We start from the raw sequence: 14,848 nt of genomic DNA, 5'->3' as shown, positions 1-14,848 counted from the left end.
AACCTAAGGACATCACACACATCCATGCCCGAGGCGGAATTCGAACCTGCGACCGTAGCGGTTTCAGACTGAAGCACATAGAAGCGCTCGGCCACATCGGCCGGCTGTCCATTTGTGACTCAAAGAAAGAATGTCAATACTAATTAGTGATGAATCAACTACCTACACAGGCTGTTGTTGGCTACAGTACTCCATACAGGATGTTAGGGAATTTTGTGGTTCTATATAGATTAATGTAACCCTTTGCCTAGTACTGCTATCCCCGGAAAACGAACGCATGCACGAATAAATGAGGGAAGCAGAACAGTTGCACAAATCATGACCAGAGTTTAACGACAGCTTCAGCCTCTTTTGAAATGAAAGCTTACAGTGTGAAAATAGTACAAATGTGGTTAGGAAGCAATTGGGCATTGTTAAAAGCTCTATAAAGTAAGCAACTTAAAATTTATAAAAAATATCAGCATTTAATGATAATAATTAATCTACGAAACGGTGTGCAGTCCACTAGACAGAGAGTCAGATTAATCTGCACAGAATCATAAAAGTCTCAAACACCGTGTATGGCGTACTGTGGGCAAAGTACAGGCTGCGTAGAATCATGAAAAGTCACTGCAGTTTACTACTGTGTATCTTACAACATATGAAAGCTGTTCTCTTTAGCCCCTCTGATAATCTCCCAATGAACGAGGAACAATAAAAAATTACTTATTTGTAGTGAAATAAGGAGAGGTCAGAGACTGAAGATATGGTTTAATTTAGATTATCATTCAACCATGCTGCAAAAGCGTAGAAAGCTAGAATTTCCATATTCCTCCGGATCCGTGAAATTATATGACACTGAAGACAGTTTAATTACCTTAGCCATATGACATTGTAAATTTGGATTCTTGGGCTTTACTCTACGATTTCATCAACGGAAATTTTTATTCCACGTTTTAAAAGCACTATCACTTAATTCGCACACCCCTATCTTGACTTGATATTCATCATTCTCCTAGAGACTCTGCTCTTCAGCAAACTATAAAACTGTGAAGTTGTGCGACGAATAATATCAATTTTGGATAAGTCGTTCGAAAAGATTTCTTTACGCTATTGTTTCACATCTCAATAATTTTCACTTTTTCTCTGTTTCTCGCATATAAGGATTGATTATCTGAATTTAAGCGCAATGATATTTCTATTATTTCTATGGATTCAAAGGTTTTACCATTATAGCCTTGCAAATAATTTCTCGCCTAGTGTGGTCAGATTGTGCTCTGCAGTCTACTGCTCATATTTGTTACACATGTAAGCATTACATTGCATATAATCTCTTCCTGCAGCAATGCAAGACGTAAGATATAATACGTGTATGCGAGGAGTCCTAGACACCAACACAATGATAGGCTTCTGCCATACTGAGAGACCTCATTTTGGGAGTGGGGGAGTGTGTTCAGGACCCCTGTCCATTTTTTTCATTCGATCCAAGCTAATTTTCAGTCTGTAACAATATTAAAGAACCGTATTCGACATCCAGATTAAGTCCAAGGCGTTCATTCAGCGTGACAATAAAACTGGCCACTCCTCAGAATACTAAGTCCGGCCATCTGCACAATCTGCAACACTGTAGGCTGCCAAAAAGTGTTGCCTTGTGCCCGAGCTGTTGCAGTGCTGAACCTGTTCACGGTAGAGTGACTCTTCCTTCGTGGACGTGGTGGTGAGTAGATGTGAGCAGCAGCTTGCTCCTCGTTGCAGCAAAATACGCCGGCTGCCAGTCTGATATAGATGACAGACTGAGTAAATGGTCTAATTCTGGCATGGACGAGCTGGGTAAAAAGATAACCTTCAAATTCGTGGACGACCTAACGCTTTGGACGTGGATATTTGCTTTTATGATATAACTGAATTGAGAGGTACTGAGGTTCTAGGTTTTCCATATGATTTCAGGGGAAAAGCTATTTATGTTAAACTAAATAATGAAGAAACTTGTTTGAGAAATAAGGAAACCGCAGGGAACTCCTGCTAACTTATCTCGCTGAGTGCTGAAACTGTTAACATCCTCACCACATTTGTTGGTTTAGAATAGTAAGGGTTTGCAGGTTCTGGCGCAGTTTGATTTATTACTCCCGTTTCCAACGTATCACCATACAAAAGAATGGTTTCTGAGCCCCTCACCTTTCGATTGTACTTCAACTGTCAGGTAATCATCCTATTTATTTGGAAATATGAGCACAAACGAATGATTTATGACCCCCCCTCCTGTTTCCTTCCTCCATAGGACGGCTGTTGGGCAATTGTCCTGTTGGTTGGGGATATGGGTATAAGAAAACGATTTGTTACCCACCCAATCCTATCTCACCTCCATTAATCATAATTGTATCCTGACTGCTCTAGGCCACCTGGGCAATTTTCCTGTTGGTTGGGGGATATGAACACAAAAGAATGACTGATGAATGCGCCCTCCCACCACCCTCTCATTGTGAGACCGAAAGGATAAAACAGAGCTAATAACTTGGTTGTGGATATGCTGCCGCTCTCCCAATTAGCCATAATTACACACTAGGGGAGTGTACAAACAAAGGAAAATAGTTGGGCCCCCAGTTACTCATAATTGGGCACTGTAGGAGTTCTGCCAACTTGTGTGATATCGAGATCCAAGATGGTTGCCTCTATGACGTCAGGGGCACCAAAAAAGTAGGGGTGCTCCTCCAGAATTTCATGGGGATGCGAGAAATGGCGTATAGGTCAACATAATGGGATTGTATTCTAAGAGATAAAAAAAAGACTGCCACAAAATAGTTATGCAAACTGGTCACAAACTGATATTCATACAGGTATGGATGGGAAACGCAAAAATGGAAAGTTTTGCTGCTGATGGATGAATGTATGATGCTGCAGCGCGATTTCACCTAGCAGCTGGCAAGGATAATAAACAAGAGACAAGTCGATACAGGAGATAAAGCTTTGCAAATTTCATTCCGTGTACTCAGTTGGACAGCAACTGTGCCTCACCGACAGACGCACTAACAATATATGCAGATGTCTGCATCTGAGAGAGGACGTGCAGTTGGGCTCAAAGAAACGTACCTGGCGAATCGCTCGACCTTTGAATAGGAGCGACGCCACTACTCTACATTGGCAGAAGGGGGTGAACCGTGGCCGAACACAGCGATGAGAAGGAAGTGGTGGACCTAGAGATATGACAGAACAAAGGGACTGGGCAGTCGATGGAGAGGCACTCAGAGCCCCGTCATCCATCCGACCTGCAACTCGTGCCTGAGTGACCACAAGGGTCGCTGATACCTGGCTCACAGAGTGGGCGCTGAGCTCTCGGTTCCCATTACGCCGACTGCCACTTACCTCTGTTCACCAACAATCCCTTTTGCAATGGCGTTGGGGACGTTCGGCCTGGCATCTCATTGGCTGGAGTAGGACTGTCTTCAGTTACCAGTCCCGCTTCGAACTGAACCTCAATAACAAGTGAAGACGTGGCTGGAGACACCTCGGACAGCGGTGGGGCAATGACGCGACTGAGGCCGGCCATACAGCCTGACAACCAGGAGTGGTGTTCTGGGGTGCCACTTGTTTTCATTGCATTGGTTCTCATCCGCGGCATCCATGCAGCATAGTCGTCCATCCGGCGATATTTTACGCCCCGTTTTCTTGCCCTTCATTGCAAGCCATCGTGGGCTTACATTTTAGCAAGATAATGGCCGCGAGAGGTTCTACTGATCATCTTCGTTCTTGTCAAACCATACCTTGGCCAGCAAAGTCGCCGAATATGTCCCCGGCTGAGAACGTTTGAAGCGTTGAGGGAAATGCCCTCCAATCGTGTCGACATTTTGACGATCCAACGCGCCAGTTGGACAGAATTTGGCACGATGTCCCTCAGGGGGGGCCTCGTACAACTCTATCAATCAGTGCCGAGCCGAATGACTGCCTGCATAAGGGGCAGAGGCAGACCAGTGTGTTACTGACATGCTCCATTTGTGAAGCTGTTTCTCTTAAATAAATCGTCTAATTTTTCTGAAATTGTAACCATTCGTTTGCTTGTGTATGTACATCACATATACCGATTTCCGTCCCATTCGGACAGTTCCGTCAAGATGCGTCTTTTTTGTCTCAGATTGTAATTAGGATTAATAATTACAGTTACGCTTCACCGCCAGTTTTTATTTGCGGCAATTCGGCATCGCCTGGCCTTACTGCTCAGATGTTTACGCTCTGGGACAAAAGCGTGGACGCGGCAGCTGTTCATCCTGGACGGCCTTGGCCCCACGCTCCCTCAGTTGTGTACTCGGAGCACTGAGCCACTCCGGCCAGTGTCGGGTCACAGCTTCAAGGCTAATAATAATAATAACACTGTTTAGAACAGTCCATTTCATTGCGTGATCCAGATAAGGGTGCAACGCTTCTCCGGCGGCAGCCGTGGCTCTAAAGCTTGCCTCATGTAGTCATCTCAAGCATATGTGCGTGTGTCAATCCTATGGCGACCGTGTCGTGTGCAAACAATTATGGTCGCACCAACCGCAGAGACCTTGTGGTAACGATTAGTAGGCCTTGCCACGCCGACAGCCAGCAATGGCGACTGCCAGCAGCTTCCAATTGAAGGTAATGCAGGCAACCACCTCCATCTCATGGAGCGGGCACATGTTTATTTCTCAGCGCACCTACTGTGTAGTGCGTATTAAACAAATAGATGTTTCAAATTCTCCCTCGGGTAAACAATATTGGGCAAAGAATTCCAGCAATTAATTTAGAGCCACACATTCATGAGCGTGTGACTTCCCTAGCTTTAATGCAACACTTCTGTATAATGCACGTGGATGATGGGGTCTCAATAGCACGTACCTGCACCTCACACCTGGGTGCAGGATTGCTGGTACTGAGATATGCTGTACATATGATGGAATCTGCGTCTCTTCGAAGGTCGAGGGGCTTCCAATAGGAGAACAAGGCGTTACAACCAGGACTCATAGTCCTTAACAAGAGTATGCTGAAAGCAATCTCATTGAAAGATTAGACATTTGTCTTCTCCATCAAGAGCGTATATGCACAGTGCTACACACCAGCTGGCCATCAGGGCGTCAGCAAGCCAGTCATTCTCCCTCTGTCTCTCTCTCATCTGTTTCTGCCTTTGTCTGCAAGACAAAACAATAATTCTGAGAGGAGGCCGGTTTTATTGGCACTATAAAGTGAACGACTCTGACATTCTCTGCAGTGGATGGCAGGAGGCCAGGTTTTGTGTCAAACACTGCACGCTAAACTAAACCTTCTGTGTCTACCACGCCAATGAAAGAACGTATCACATAGATTCTACAAGTACAACATCAGAGACTAGTGAATCGACGAATATTTTTATAACCTTCATTCTTAAATAATGAGGAGTACATGACTCCATTAGCTTCTTCTCATGTCGTATCCAATTCGTCAGTGTATCTGTTATCATATTAAGTCTGTGAACAACTCATTCCTATACCAAACATTTCCTTCTACATGAGTGGGCTTATGTCTGTCTTTAATAATTTTTGTCGTGCCCTTTGGCTGAGAGAGTGAGTGCTTCCTTGTTCTTGCATTAGACTTGCGGTCGGCACTGGTGGTAAAATACGAAATGAGACTTGTACTGGGAGGAAAGCGAACACAGGTGTTTGGGAATAACATGCAAATTCCCCAAACTCGGTGCCTAACTGTTAATGGTAATACGCTTGCTGAAAGATTGCTTCACTAGATTTTTAAACAAGAACAGTGTTAGAATAATGACAACGTTAGAAGAGCTTGCATGTGTTTCGAGAAGAAGTTTCACAGGTGACGGCAAAACTTAATTTCGACTGCAGCACCGAGCTTTTGTAGGCAGAGAAGTGAACGGGGTTCTTACTTTAGAGCTTACTCATTAGTATTGAGTTCCTCAAACTCGTGCACCGCACGTTGCAAAAAGTGTTACTAGTTTGTAGCTGTCTCAAGCTCATCAAGAAACAAGTTTCGACAGACAACAGAACACGAACAAGTTTATGCAGAGAAAATAAAGCGTTGTAGCAACCAGCACGAGGTCAGCCAGACAAGACACAAGCTCGTGAACTAGTATGCAGCCTTCTCAATTTGTGTGAGGTTGCGTGAAGTTCGTAGATAATCCCAGAAAAACAGGAAATAGCTTAATAGGCAGGGAGACGAGAAGACTGGAAAATAAAAATGTCCTTGTCCTTGTTTATCGAGCCTTCCCACACTGGTACCAAAAACAACTCATGCCGTCGTTACGTATGATTGTCGATAAAGAAACTCTTAATGTTCTGTATCCAGCCACTTTGTAAAGGGCACAAACTCGGTATTAATTTCTTGCCACCATAAGCCGATATTTCTTCCTTTAAAATCAGAAGTACACTGCCGGCCATTTAAATTGGGACACCAGGAAGGCCGGAAACCAAATTTTACTTACCTTGTCTAACAGTAAAGTAGGAGAAGCACACAATTAAACTTCCAAATAATTTGAGAATGTACAGGTTGCGAAATTTAGTATCCAGAGCTGTAGCATCTGCCAGGAAGAATGACGCTAACTCGGCTTGGCACCGAGACGAACTGAACCTGTATGACTGGCTTTTTTTTTCCTGTAAAATTTATGACGGCATGTTTTCAGTGGTTGCAGATGTAAAGAACATGTTGACCAGGAAAACAGTCGAAATTGTCTGTGCAGGGGTACGTCATGAAAGTATTGGCAAGATGCGATCTTGCATTATCTTGTTGAAATACAATGTGGAAGTAATTAGACTTCTTCTACTTGAGTGAGTGTAGACAGAAAACTACGTACCATATGGTAACCAAACTTTATAGGAATAATATTCAGACAATGCGTTGCTGGATTTTCGTTGTTAGTGGTGTTCGTGTCATGACTTGCCGCTAGGTGCCGGTACTGGTACGACGAAGTAGGGCTGAAACACAACCGTCCGTGTGCATCACGTTAGCAAAATGTCGGCGCTGGCCGGTGAGTAGGACTTTGTTCGTAAAGCTGTTTTATCACAACAGCTGCACACAGCGCTGGTGCTCTTCGCGAGTGCCCACCAACTGAAGGAATACAAAGAGGCCCTCTTTCCACACTGGGGATAAAGAACACGATACAGAACTTGGAATTAATTGGTGATTTGTGAATTCCTCCTGGAAAAGGTCGACAGCCAATTGCGTTACAAATTGTTGAATTCACTGTTGCCGTGGTTGAGAATGCTGGATGGAATATGCGATAGTCAAGCTGTGCAAGAGCTGTGTCACGAAAGCTGAACATTCCGTGGTCCGCTGTAGTTTCAGGCAGCAGCAGATCAACCTCTAGTGTGGTTCCAGGCTATAATGGGTGCAGATGGTCATCATATTGGGCAACATTTGCAACCAGAAACATAAACATTGTACGCAATTAACAAATGTCGTCCTCTCATTTGGAAATTAAAAGGTGTTTGCTTCAATGGTTTATTCATTATTTCTCTTCCGCTTGTCCTTACGAATGTTTCCACAAAGTTTCATTGTCCTACGATCGCTAGTTTCTCATGGGAGCCGTCACAAGTAGCGAACGTTTAATTACAGCTGCCCATTATAACGATACAGAGGCCTAGGAAACAGGGCTCTGGTACCAGCCTCAACACACCAGGAAAGCAACGGTTGTTGTCCAGATTTCCGACTATGCAAGCCAGAGGTGGTCGTTTTTGCACCCAACGCCAGTCGACACAACCACGCTAGGTGCTAGGCTGCTATGGCAACGATGATTGCAATCTGACAACCTTCGTTGCCCTTGGAGTATGCACGCACTGACACATCCATCATAAACCTGCACGCAGACCGTCTGAAAACGCCATGTGGCGCCATTTCTGTGTCTAGGGTTGTTGTTGGTCGTACCAATCTCGGTGTTCCTCTACCTGTTGTTGTGCCAAGTGGATGTTCAAATGTGTGTGAATTCCTAAGGGACCAAACTGCTGAGATCATCGGTCCCTAGACTTACACACTACCTGAAACTAACGTAAACTAACTTACGTAAGAACAACACACACCCAAGCCCGAGGGAGGACTCGAACCTCTGACGGGAGGTGCCGCACAGTCCGTGACATGGCGCCTCAAACCGCGCGGCCACTTCGTCGGCGCCGAGGGGAGATGTGACGATAGTCGCCATGCTTAGGCCACGGTGCTCCAGATATGGTGATACTTGACTGTCTCCAAATAAGCCCATTTGATGACTCAAGGCACACGGTGTGTATGTCTAAGCCTTCACGCCAGAGAGAAGAATACGTTTCTCCATTCACGCGTTTAGTGTTGAGTATGGCCCTGCTGAACCCATCTATTCCATTTTGGTATGACAGCTGAGGGAGCCTGACCGATTCGAGCAGCAACACCGCCAGACCATAAACTGCTATGCCGATAGGCCAAAATTCTCTCTCAGTCGAAGTGCAACAAATGCTGGTAGTCGTTTCCACTTCTTACATGTGGCATATTACGTATATTTGGATGATAAATCTGCTGTCTTATGGGTCCTTATACACCGTTCAAAATAATTATAGAAACGTGACTCTGGGTGTGTGCCTTATTACACTGAACAATAACTGAGGCCTGAGTATGTTACCAGGTTACACCTCTATCTTTAAAAAGGGAGTACACAACAAAGCGTCATTACGACCTCATTCATCTACGTAACAAGAAGTGAAATCTCCGACACGTGCCGAAAACAAAGCGGAAGCAATCATTCATCCTGTCTTCCAGGTGGACTTTGAGAGCTTCAGTAATGTGTACGCCAAACCGTGTGTGTTTGTCACCGCCTGATACCTACTTGGTATGCTCTGCATAAGGTTACAGAGGTCACCCCGCGGTATTCGTCCCCATTCTTCACTGAGAGCCCTCTGTTGTGTACGACTTCGCACACAGTGGCAAGGAGAGGCGGTCTACGGAATTGGTGAAGCACTTGTCATTGTGGGAAAAGCTGGACAGAGGCAGAAATGATTACTGAGAAAATTAACACAACACACAGAAGATTTATGGAACCTGTGTTTCTCCAAGTGTACAACAACTCGTTACAAATAATACAGCAAGAAATAGGGTCGAGTTGTCAGTGTCCACAATGAGGACGCTCCAATTACGTGTGGCTGGCTGAATGGTTGCCACTGGCAGTGCCGTACTGTGGCGGCGGAGACCCACAGTGCAGCCCTGCTGGAGGCTGGGCTCAGTGGGCCTGCAGCACTGGGACGCTGCCGGCGTCTCTTGGAAACTCACAGTTCTGTTGCCAACTTTGGCGCCAGTAGGGTGACACTGATAAGTGGTACCGCAGCCTCGGGTCTTCTTGTTTAGTCTGTAGGACCGGGACGACCACGAACACGCCTGGTAATCACGTCCCACGTATGCTCAATGGGGTTTACGTCAAGTCGCCTTAGACAGTCTGCAAACTCCTGTGAATATCTGTGATGCTCTGGTTTTCCGCCAAAAAGAACTCAATGTTTTGTTTGGAATTCATCTCCGCTACAGACACCATTTTGAAGGCAAGACATAGCGCCGCCACCTATCGAAAGTTGGTGAAACTAAAGTCCCACAACAAATTCAGCATTTTTTCAGCCGAAGTTGGCTGAGAAATACATTTGTTGCATTACTTACTGAATGCCGCTAGTTGTACACCTTGTGCCAGTTTGAAGTTTGTTAAATAGTTTCGTAGGTTAGAGTTCGGAAAGGCAACAACGTAGAAGTTTTCCTCATTCGTTTACCACTGTCACGCTTTTCATCTACATCTACATCTACATGTAGATTAATACTCCGCAAGCCACCCAACGGTGTGTGGCGGAGCGCACTTTACGTGCCACTGTCATTACCTCCCTTTCCTGTTCCACTCGCATATGGTTCGCGGGAAGAACGACTGTCTGAAAGCCTCCGTGCGCGCTCCAATCTCTCTAATTTTACATTCGTGATCTCCTCGGCAGGTATAAGTAGGGGGAAGCAATATATTCGATACCTCATCCAGAAACGCACCGTCTCGAAACCTGGACAGCAAGCTACACCGCGATTCATAGCGCCTCTCTTGCAGAGTCTGCCACTTGAGTTTGCTAAACATCTCCGTAACGCTGTTACGCTTACCAAATAACTCTGTGACGAAACGCGCCGCTCTTCCTGGGATCTTGTGTATCAGCTCCGTCAACCGACCTGGTACGGATCCCACACTGATGAGCAATACTCAAGTATAGGTCGAACGAGTGTTTTGTAAGCCACCTCGTTTGTTGATGGACTACATTTTGTAAGGACTCTCCCAATGAATCTCAACCTGGCACCCGCCTTACCAACAGTTAATTTTACATGATCATTCCACTTCAAATCAATCTGTACTCATATTCCCAGATATTTTACAGACGTAACTGCTACCAGTGTTTGTTCCGCTATCATATAATCATACAATAAAGGATCCTTCTTTGTATGTATTCGCAATACGTTACATTTGTCCATGTTAAGGGTCAGCTGCCACTCCCTGCACCAAGTGCCTATCCGCTGCAGATCTTCCTGCATTTCGCTGCAATTTTCTAACGCTGCAACTTCTCTGTATACTACAGCATCATCCGCGAAAAGCCACACGGAACTTCCGACACTATCTACTAGGTGATTTATATATATTGTGAAAAGCAATGGTCCCATAACACTCCCCTGTGGCACGCCAGAGGTTATTTTAACGTCTGTAGACGTCTCTCCGTTGAGAACAACATTCTGTGTTCCAGATGTCTGCAGAGAGCAGGCCGTGGAGGCGTCCGGACGACAAGCCGGTGCCCACCGTGTGGCGGCGCTTCGAGGGCCGGCGCCCCACGGCGGACGGGAAGAAGCCGCGCTTCGTCATCCAGGACGTGCCGCCGGAGCTGGACGACGCCGTCATGGAGCACATGGTGACGCACTTCCTGCGCGACGAGCCCGTCTGCTCGCTGTCCGGGCTGCGCCACGAGCCGGACTCGCTGCGCTGCTTCACCGCCATCTGGCGGGGCTACCTGCGGCAGCGCGCCGCACTCGTCGCCCTCGTCGAGGACGACGACGGCGTCGCCAGGCGCGTCGTCGGCGCCAACCTCACCAAGCCGGAGTGCCTCGCGGACAAGGACAAGAAGGAGCAGGTGCGCAGGTCGCCGTTTAGTATCTCTAATCTACATCAGCAAGACACTTTACAGTGTGGGGTGGAGCCTGCGTCTTTTCTGTTCCATTACCAATGGTTTGTAAGTAGAAAACTGCCGATAAAGGTCACTGACATCTACATCCACACTCCGCAAGACCCCTCACGGTGTGTGGCGGAGGGTACTTCATGTAGCTGTGCCACTTCCCCTTTGCCTTTCCAAAACACTTTACGATGTGTCGTAGGGCGTACATCTTTCCTGTTCTATTAGCTAATGGTGTGTGGTTAGAACAATTCTAAAAAGCTTTACTGAATTCTGCATCTACACTCTGCAAGCCCTCTTAGCCTCTTCCTGTTGAAGGTGTGTACGTTCCTACATGTCTTCCTCTACACCAATCTGACTATCACGAATGTACATAGCGAACTATGTTTCGCAAGATCTCTGCTCGCAGAATCCTTGTTCATTTTTATAGAAGTCATTTTCAAACCCTACATACATCATAATGCACGAGTGTACAATATTTTCCCCAACTCTGTAACAGACTGATGCGAGTGACATATGACATCTGTGCTTCTGTCTGCCGACCTTTCTTCCAAATGAGAATGACCTGTGCATTTTTCCAGTGGCTTCATACTCTTTGTTGCTTTAAGACCCTATGCTAAAACTTAGTTTTACTCAAATTAAAAAAAAAACTTACACCATACACTCCAAGGCACAAAGAAAAAACAACGATGAAGGAATTATCCGATTGAGACAGAAATCGTAAAATGTATTGTACATGTGATTACAGTTACACGTGATTACAATTACAGAAAAAATTGCACGATTTATTCGAGCGAAAGAACTCCGTGAACTCAGCAAGTCAATAATGCTTTTGTCAACTTCTGGCCATTATGCAAGCAGTTACTTCGTTCGGCACTCATCGACAGAGCCCTTGGGTCGACTCCTGAGGGACATCGTACCGAACTGTGTCCAACTGGCTCCCCTAGATTACCAAAAGCCCGACGCGGTTAGAGGATCCTCTCCATAACACTCCAAACACTTCCGATTTGGGAGACATCGGGCGACCTCACTGACTAATAGATAGCGTTTAGCAAGCATGAAGACGACTAGTACAAACTCTCGACCCGACAACCAGGAGTAATGATCTGGGCTGCTATTTCTTTTCATAACGGGATTCCTTTATTTGTCATCTGCGGCACGGCTACAGGACAGCGCTACGTCGACAAAAACGTCCTGCTTTGTTGCTCTTCATGGCAAGCCAGCCTGGGCTGAAATTTCAGCATGGTAATGCGCCCTTACACAGTAAGAGTTTCCAGCGCTCGCCTTTGCGCTTGCAAAACGATATCTCGTTCAGCATGGTCGCCGGGTCTCTCCCCAGGTGAGAACGTTCGGAGCATTTTACACACATCAAAAAAAGTTTTGCATCACCTCGGTTCTGAGAGTTCCGGAATCTGTACAGAAAATTGGAATAGAGGTCAATATAAACATCATTTCCGCCCTTTTTATTGCTCATTAAAACCACACATTACATGTTGTACCACAACAAAGCGACACCTTCAGAGGTGGTGGTCCAGATTGCAGTACACACCGGTACCTCTGATAACCAGTAGCACGTCCTCTTGCATTGATGCATCCCTGTATTTGTCATGGCATACTATCCACAGGTTCATCAAGGCACTGTTGGTCACATTGTCCCACTCCTCAATGGAGATTCGGCATAGATCCTTCAGACTGGTTGGTGGGTCACGTCATCCATAAACACAGTCTATCCCAAGCATGTTTGATAGGGTTCATGTCTGGGGAACATGCTGAACACTCTAGTCGAGCGATGTCGTTATCCTGAAGGAAGTCATTCACAAGATGTGCACGAAGGGGGCACGAATTGCTGTCCATGAAGACGAATGCCTCGCCAATATGCTGCCGATATGGTTGCACTATCAGTCGGAGGATCCCATTCACGTATCATTCAGCCGTTACGGCGCCTTCCGTGACCATCAGCGGCGTGCGTCGGCCCCACATAATGCCACCCCAAAACAGCAGGGAACCTCCACCTTGCTGTATTCGCTGGACAGTGTGTCTAAGGCGTTCAGCCTGACCGGGTTGCCCCCAAACACATCTCCGACGATTGTCTGGTTAAAGTCATATGTGACACTAAACACCCCCGTTTTGTCCGTTATTGGGTTTTGAGCGATTTACTGAAGCTGCCAAACAGTTAATTATTATGATTATATGACCATGTGCTTAATGGATGAAAGGCTATCGGTTTTTCTGCTGTGGTTTCGGGGGTATTTCAACTGGGTGCGGCTGCTCTGAGACGGAATAGTTAATGATTCAGAGTTTGTCTATTACTAAGGACCACAAATGTTGCGATGTATAAACTGATGTGTATTTTCTGTAGTAACAAGCAAATTCTGAAGCAGTTGCTACCTTCGTCTTACCCTTTAATTACGGTTATATCCTTTTATTGGTTGCTGATTTTAAGTACTTCATCACACGCAATGATGATGGTTAACATACACAACAATCCTCACTGCAATCCACGGTTGTTGCTGGCCGACGCGGTTCATGTGCAACACGTAATTCGCCACTTGTAACTTTTGGTCTCATATCACACGTGAATCGGTATTGATGAGGATCCACCCCACGACGATCGGTGGGACGCGCTCATTTGTCATACTCGGGTGAATTTACCGTTTACTACTCACTCAACCACCATCCTTACCGTCTCTCCAGTACCACTGTTCACTTGACACTCGTCTCACTGCCTTCTGCAGCGCTCGACAATCGACTCCTGTCTGCTTTCGACCTGGGTGTCGGATACTAGCATCTATGTTCGTGGGATCACAGATCCCTTACATCCCCGCCTTAAAAACTCCTTTGTAGCCACAAGCGAAAAAGAATAACAGCAAAAAGTCATCACACAGCATATAAATGAAAATGAGGAACATTAGATTCTGATTCACATACTGAAAGTTACAACGTCTCACATATAATACCCTATTGACTCCGGTAGTGAACTGCCCCTACAGAAACATAATACAACATTAATCTATCTTAATTAACATAACATGGCAAATATTTTCTCAAACTTTGTCTTACATTCAGTTACCAGAAATCTTAACTTTCAAAGGTCTGCATGAGCCATTAACTACATATTTGTTACTGATTAATCATTTATAGCTTGCTACATCAAAGACAAGGAAAAGCTAGTCGAATGCCGTCCTTTCAGTGGGATTCCTGCCATCCATACTACTATCACACTAACTTATAACTCACTTGGCCAACACACATGAAAGTTAAGGAAGAAATTCAAAAGTTATTCATTTGAGTCTTCAACACAAGTGGAATTGAAAATGAAAACAAAATATAGTATTTATACCTTGACTTAGGCAGTTATTTGACAATTCCTCATACCTCTACAGAGTGATTCAATAATATTAAATTCTCCATTATGCCACTAAATATGTATTACATAACTATTTGCATCGCTATAACTGATGTGGTCGCCCAACGAAAATTTTTAAAATTTCTGCATTTTATTATGCCAAACATTTATGCTGCCATATGTGAATTGTTATCACTAATACTCAGACGAGAGGTACAATATTTCCTGTTATACTGACATTAATCCAGATGTGCTGTATGGATATTTATTATTCATTAGACAGTGCCAGAACTCTGCTTCTAAAGCTTGACCTAAGTATAACCGTAATTGATTCTGATAGCTAATTGGATTCATGAATAACTCATTATTCATGAATTACACTTTCTGTTTTATC

General features: G+C 45.2%; 1 protein-coding gene across 1 annotated transcript in view; it reads left to right on the top strand.

Annotated features, from left to right (window-relative positions):
• Positions 1-14,848, top strand: part of LOC126234233 (uncharacterized) — a 66,477-nt gene that overhangs the window by 9,886 nt on the left and 41,743 nt on the right. The window contains exon 2 of the mRNA XM_049942924.1: positions 10,689-11,069. Coding sequence (XP_049798881.1) covers positions 10,689-11,069 — 381 coding nt within the window. The remainder of the gene's footprint in view (positions 1-10,688; positions 11,070-14,848) is intronic.

The sequence above is a fragment of the Schistocerca nitens genome, chromosome 2, assembly GCF_023898315.1.
Source record: "Schistocerca nitens isolate TAMUIC-IGC-003100 chromosome 2, iqSchNite1.1, whole genome shotgun sequence".
Classification (NCBI taxonomy): Eukaryota; Metazoa; Arthropoda; class Insecta; order Orthoptera; family Acrididae; genus Schistocerca; species Schistocerca nitens.
Note: the sequence above shows the minus strand (reverse complement) of the source record. Positions and strands in the feature narration are given on the sequence as shown.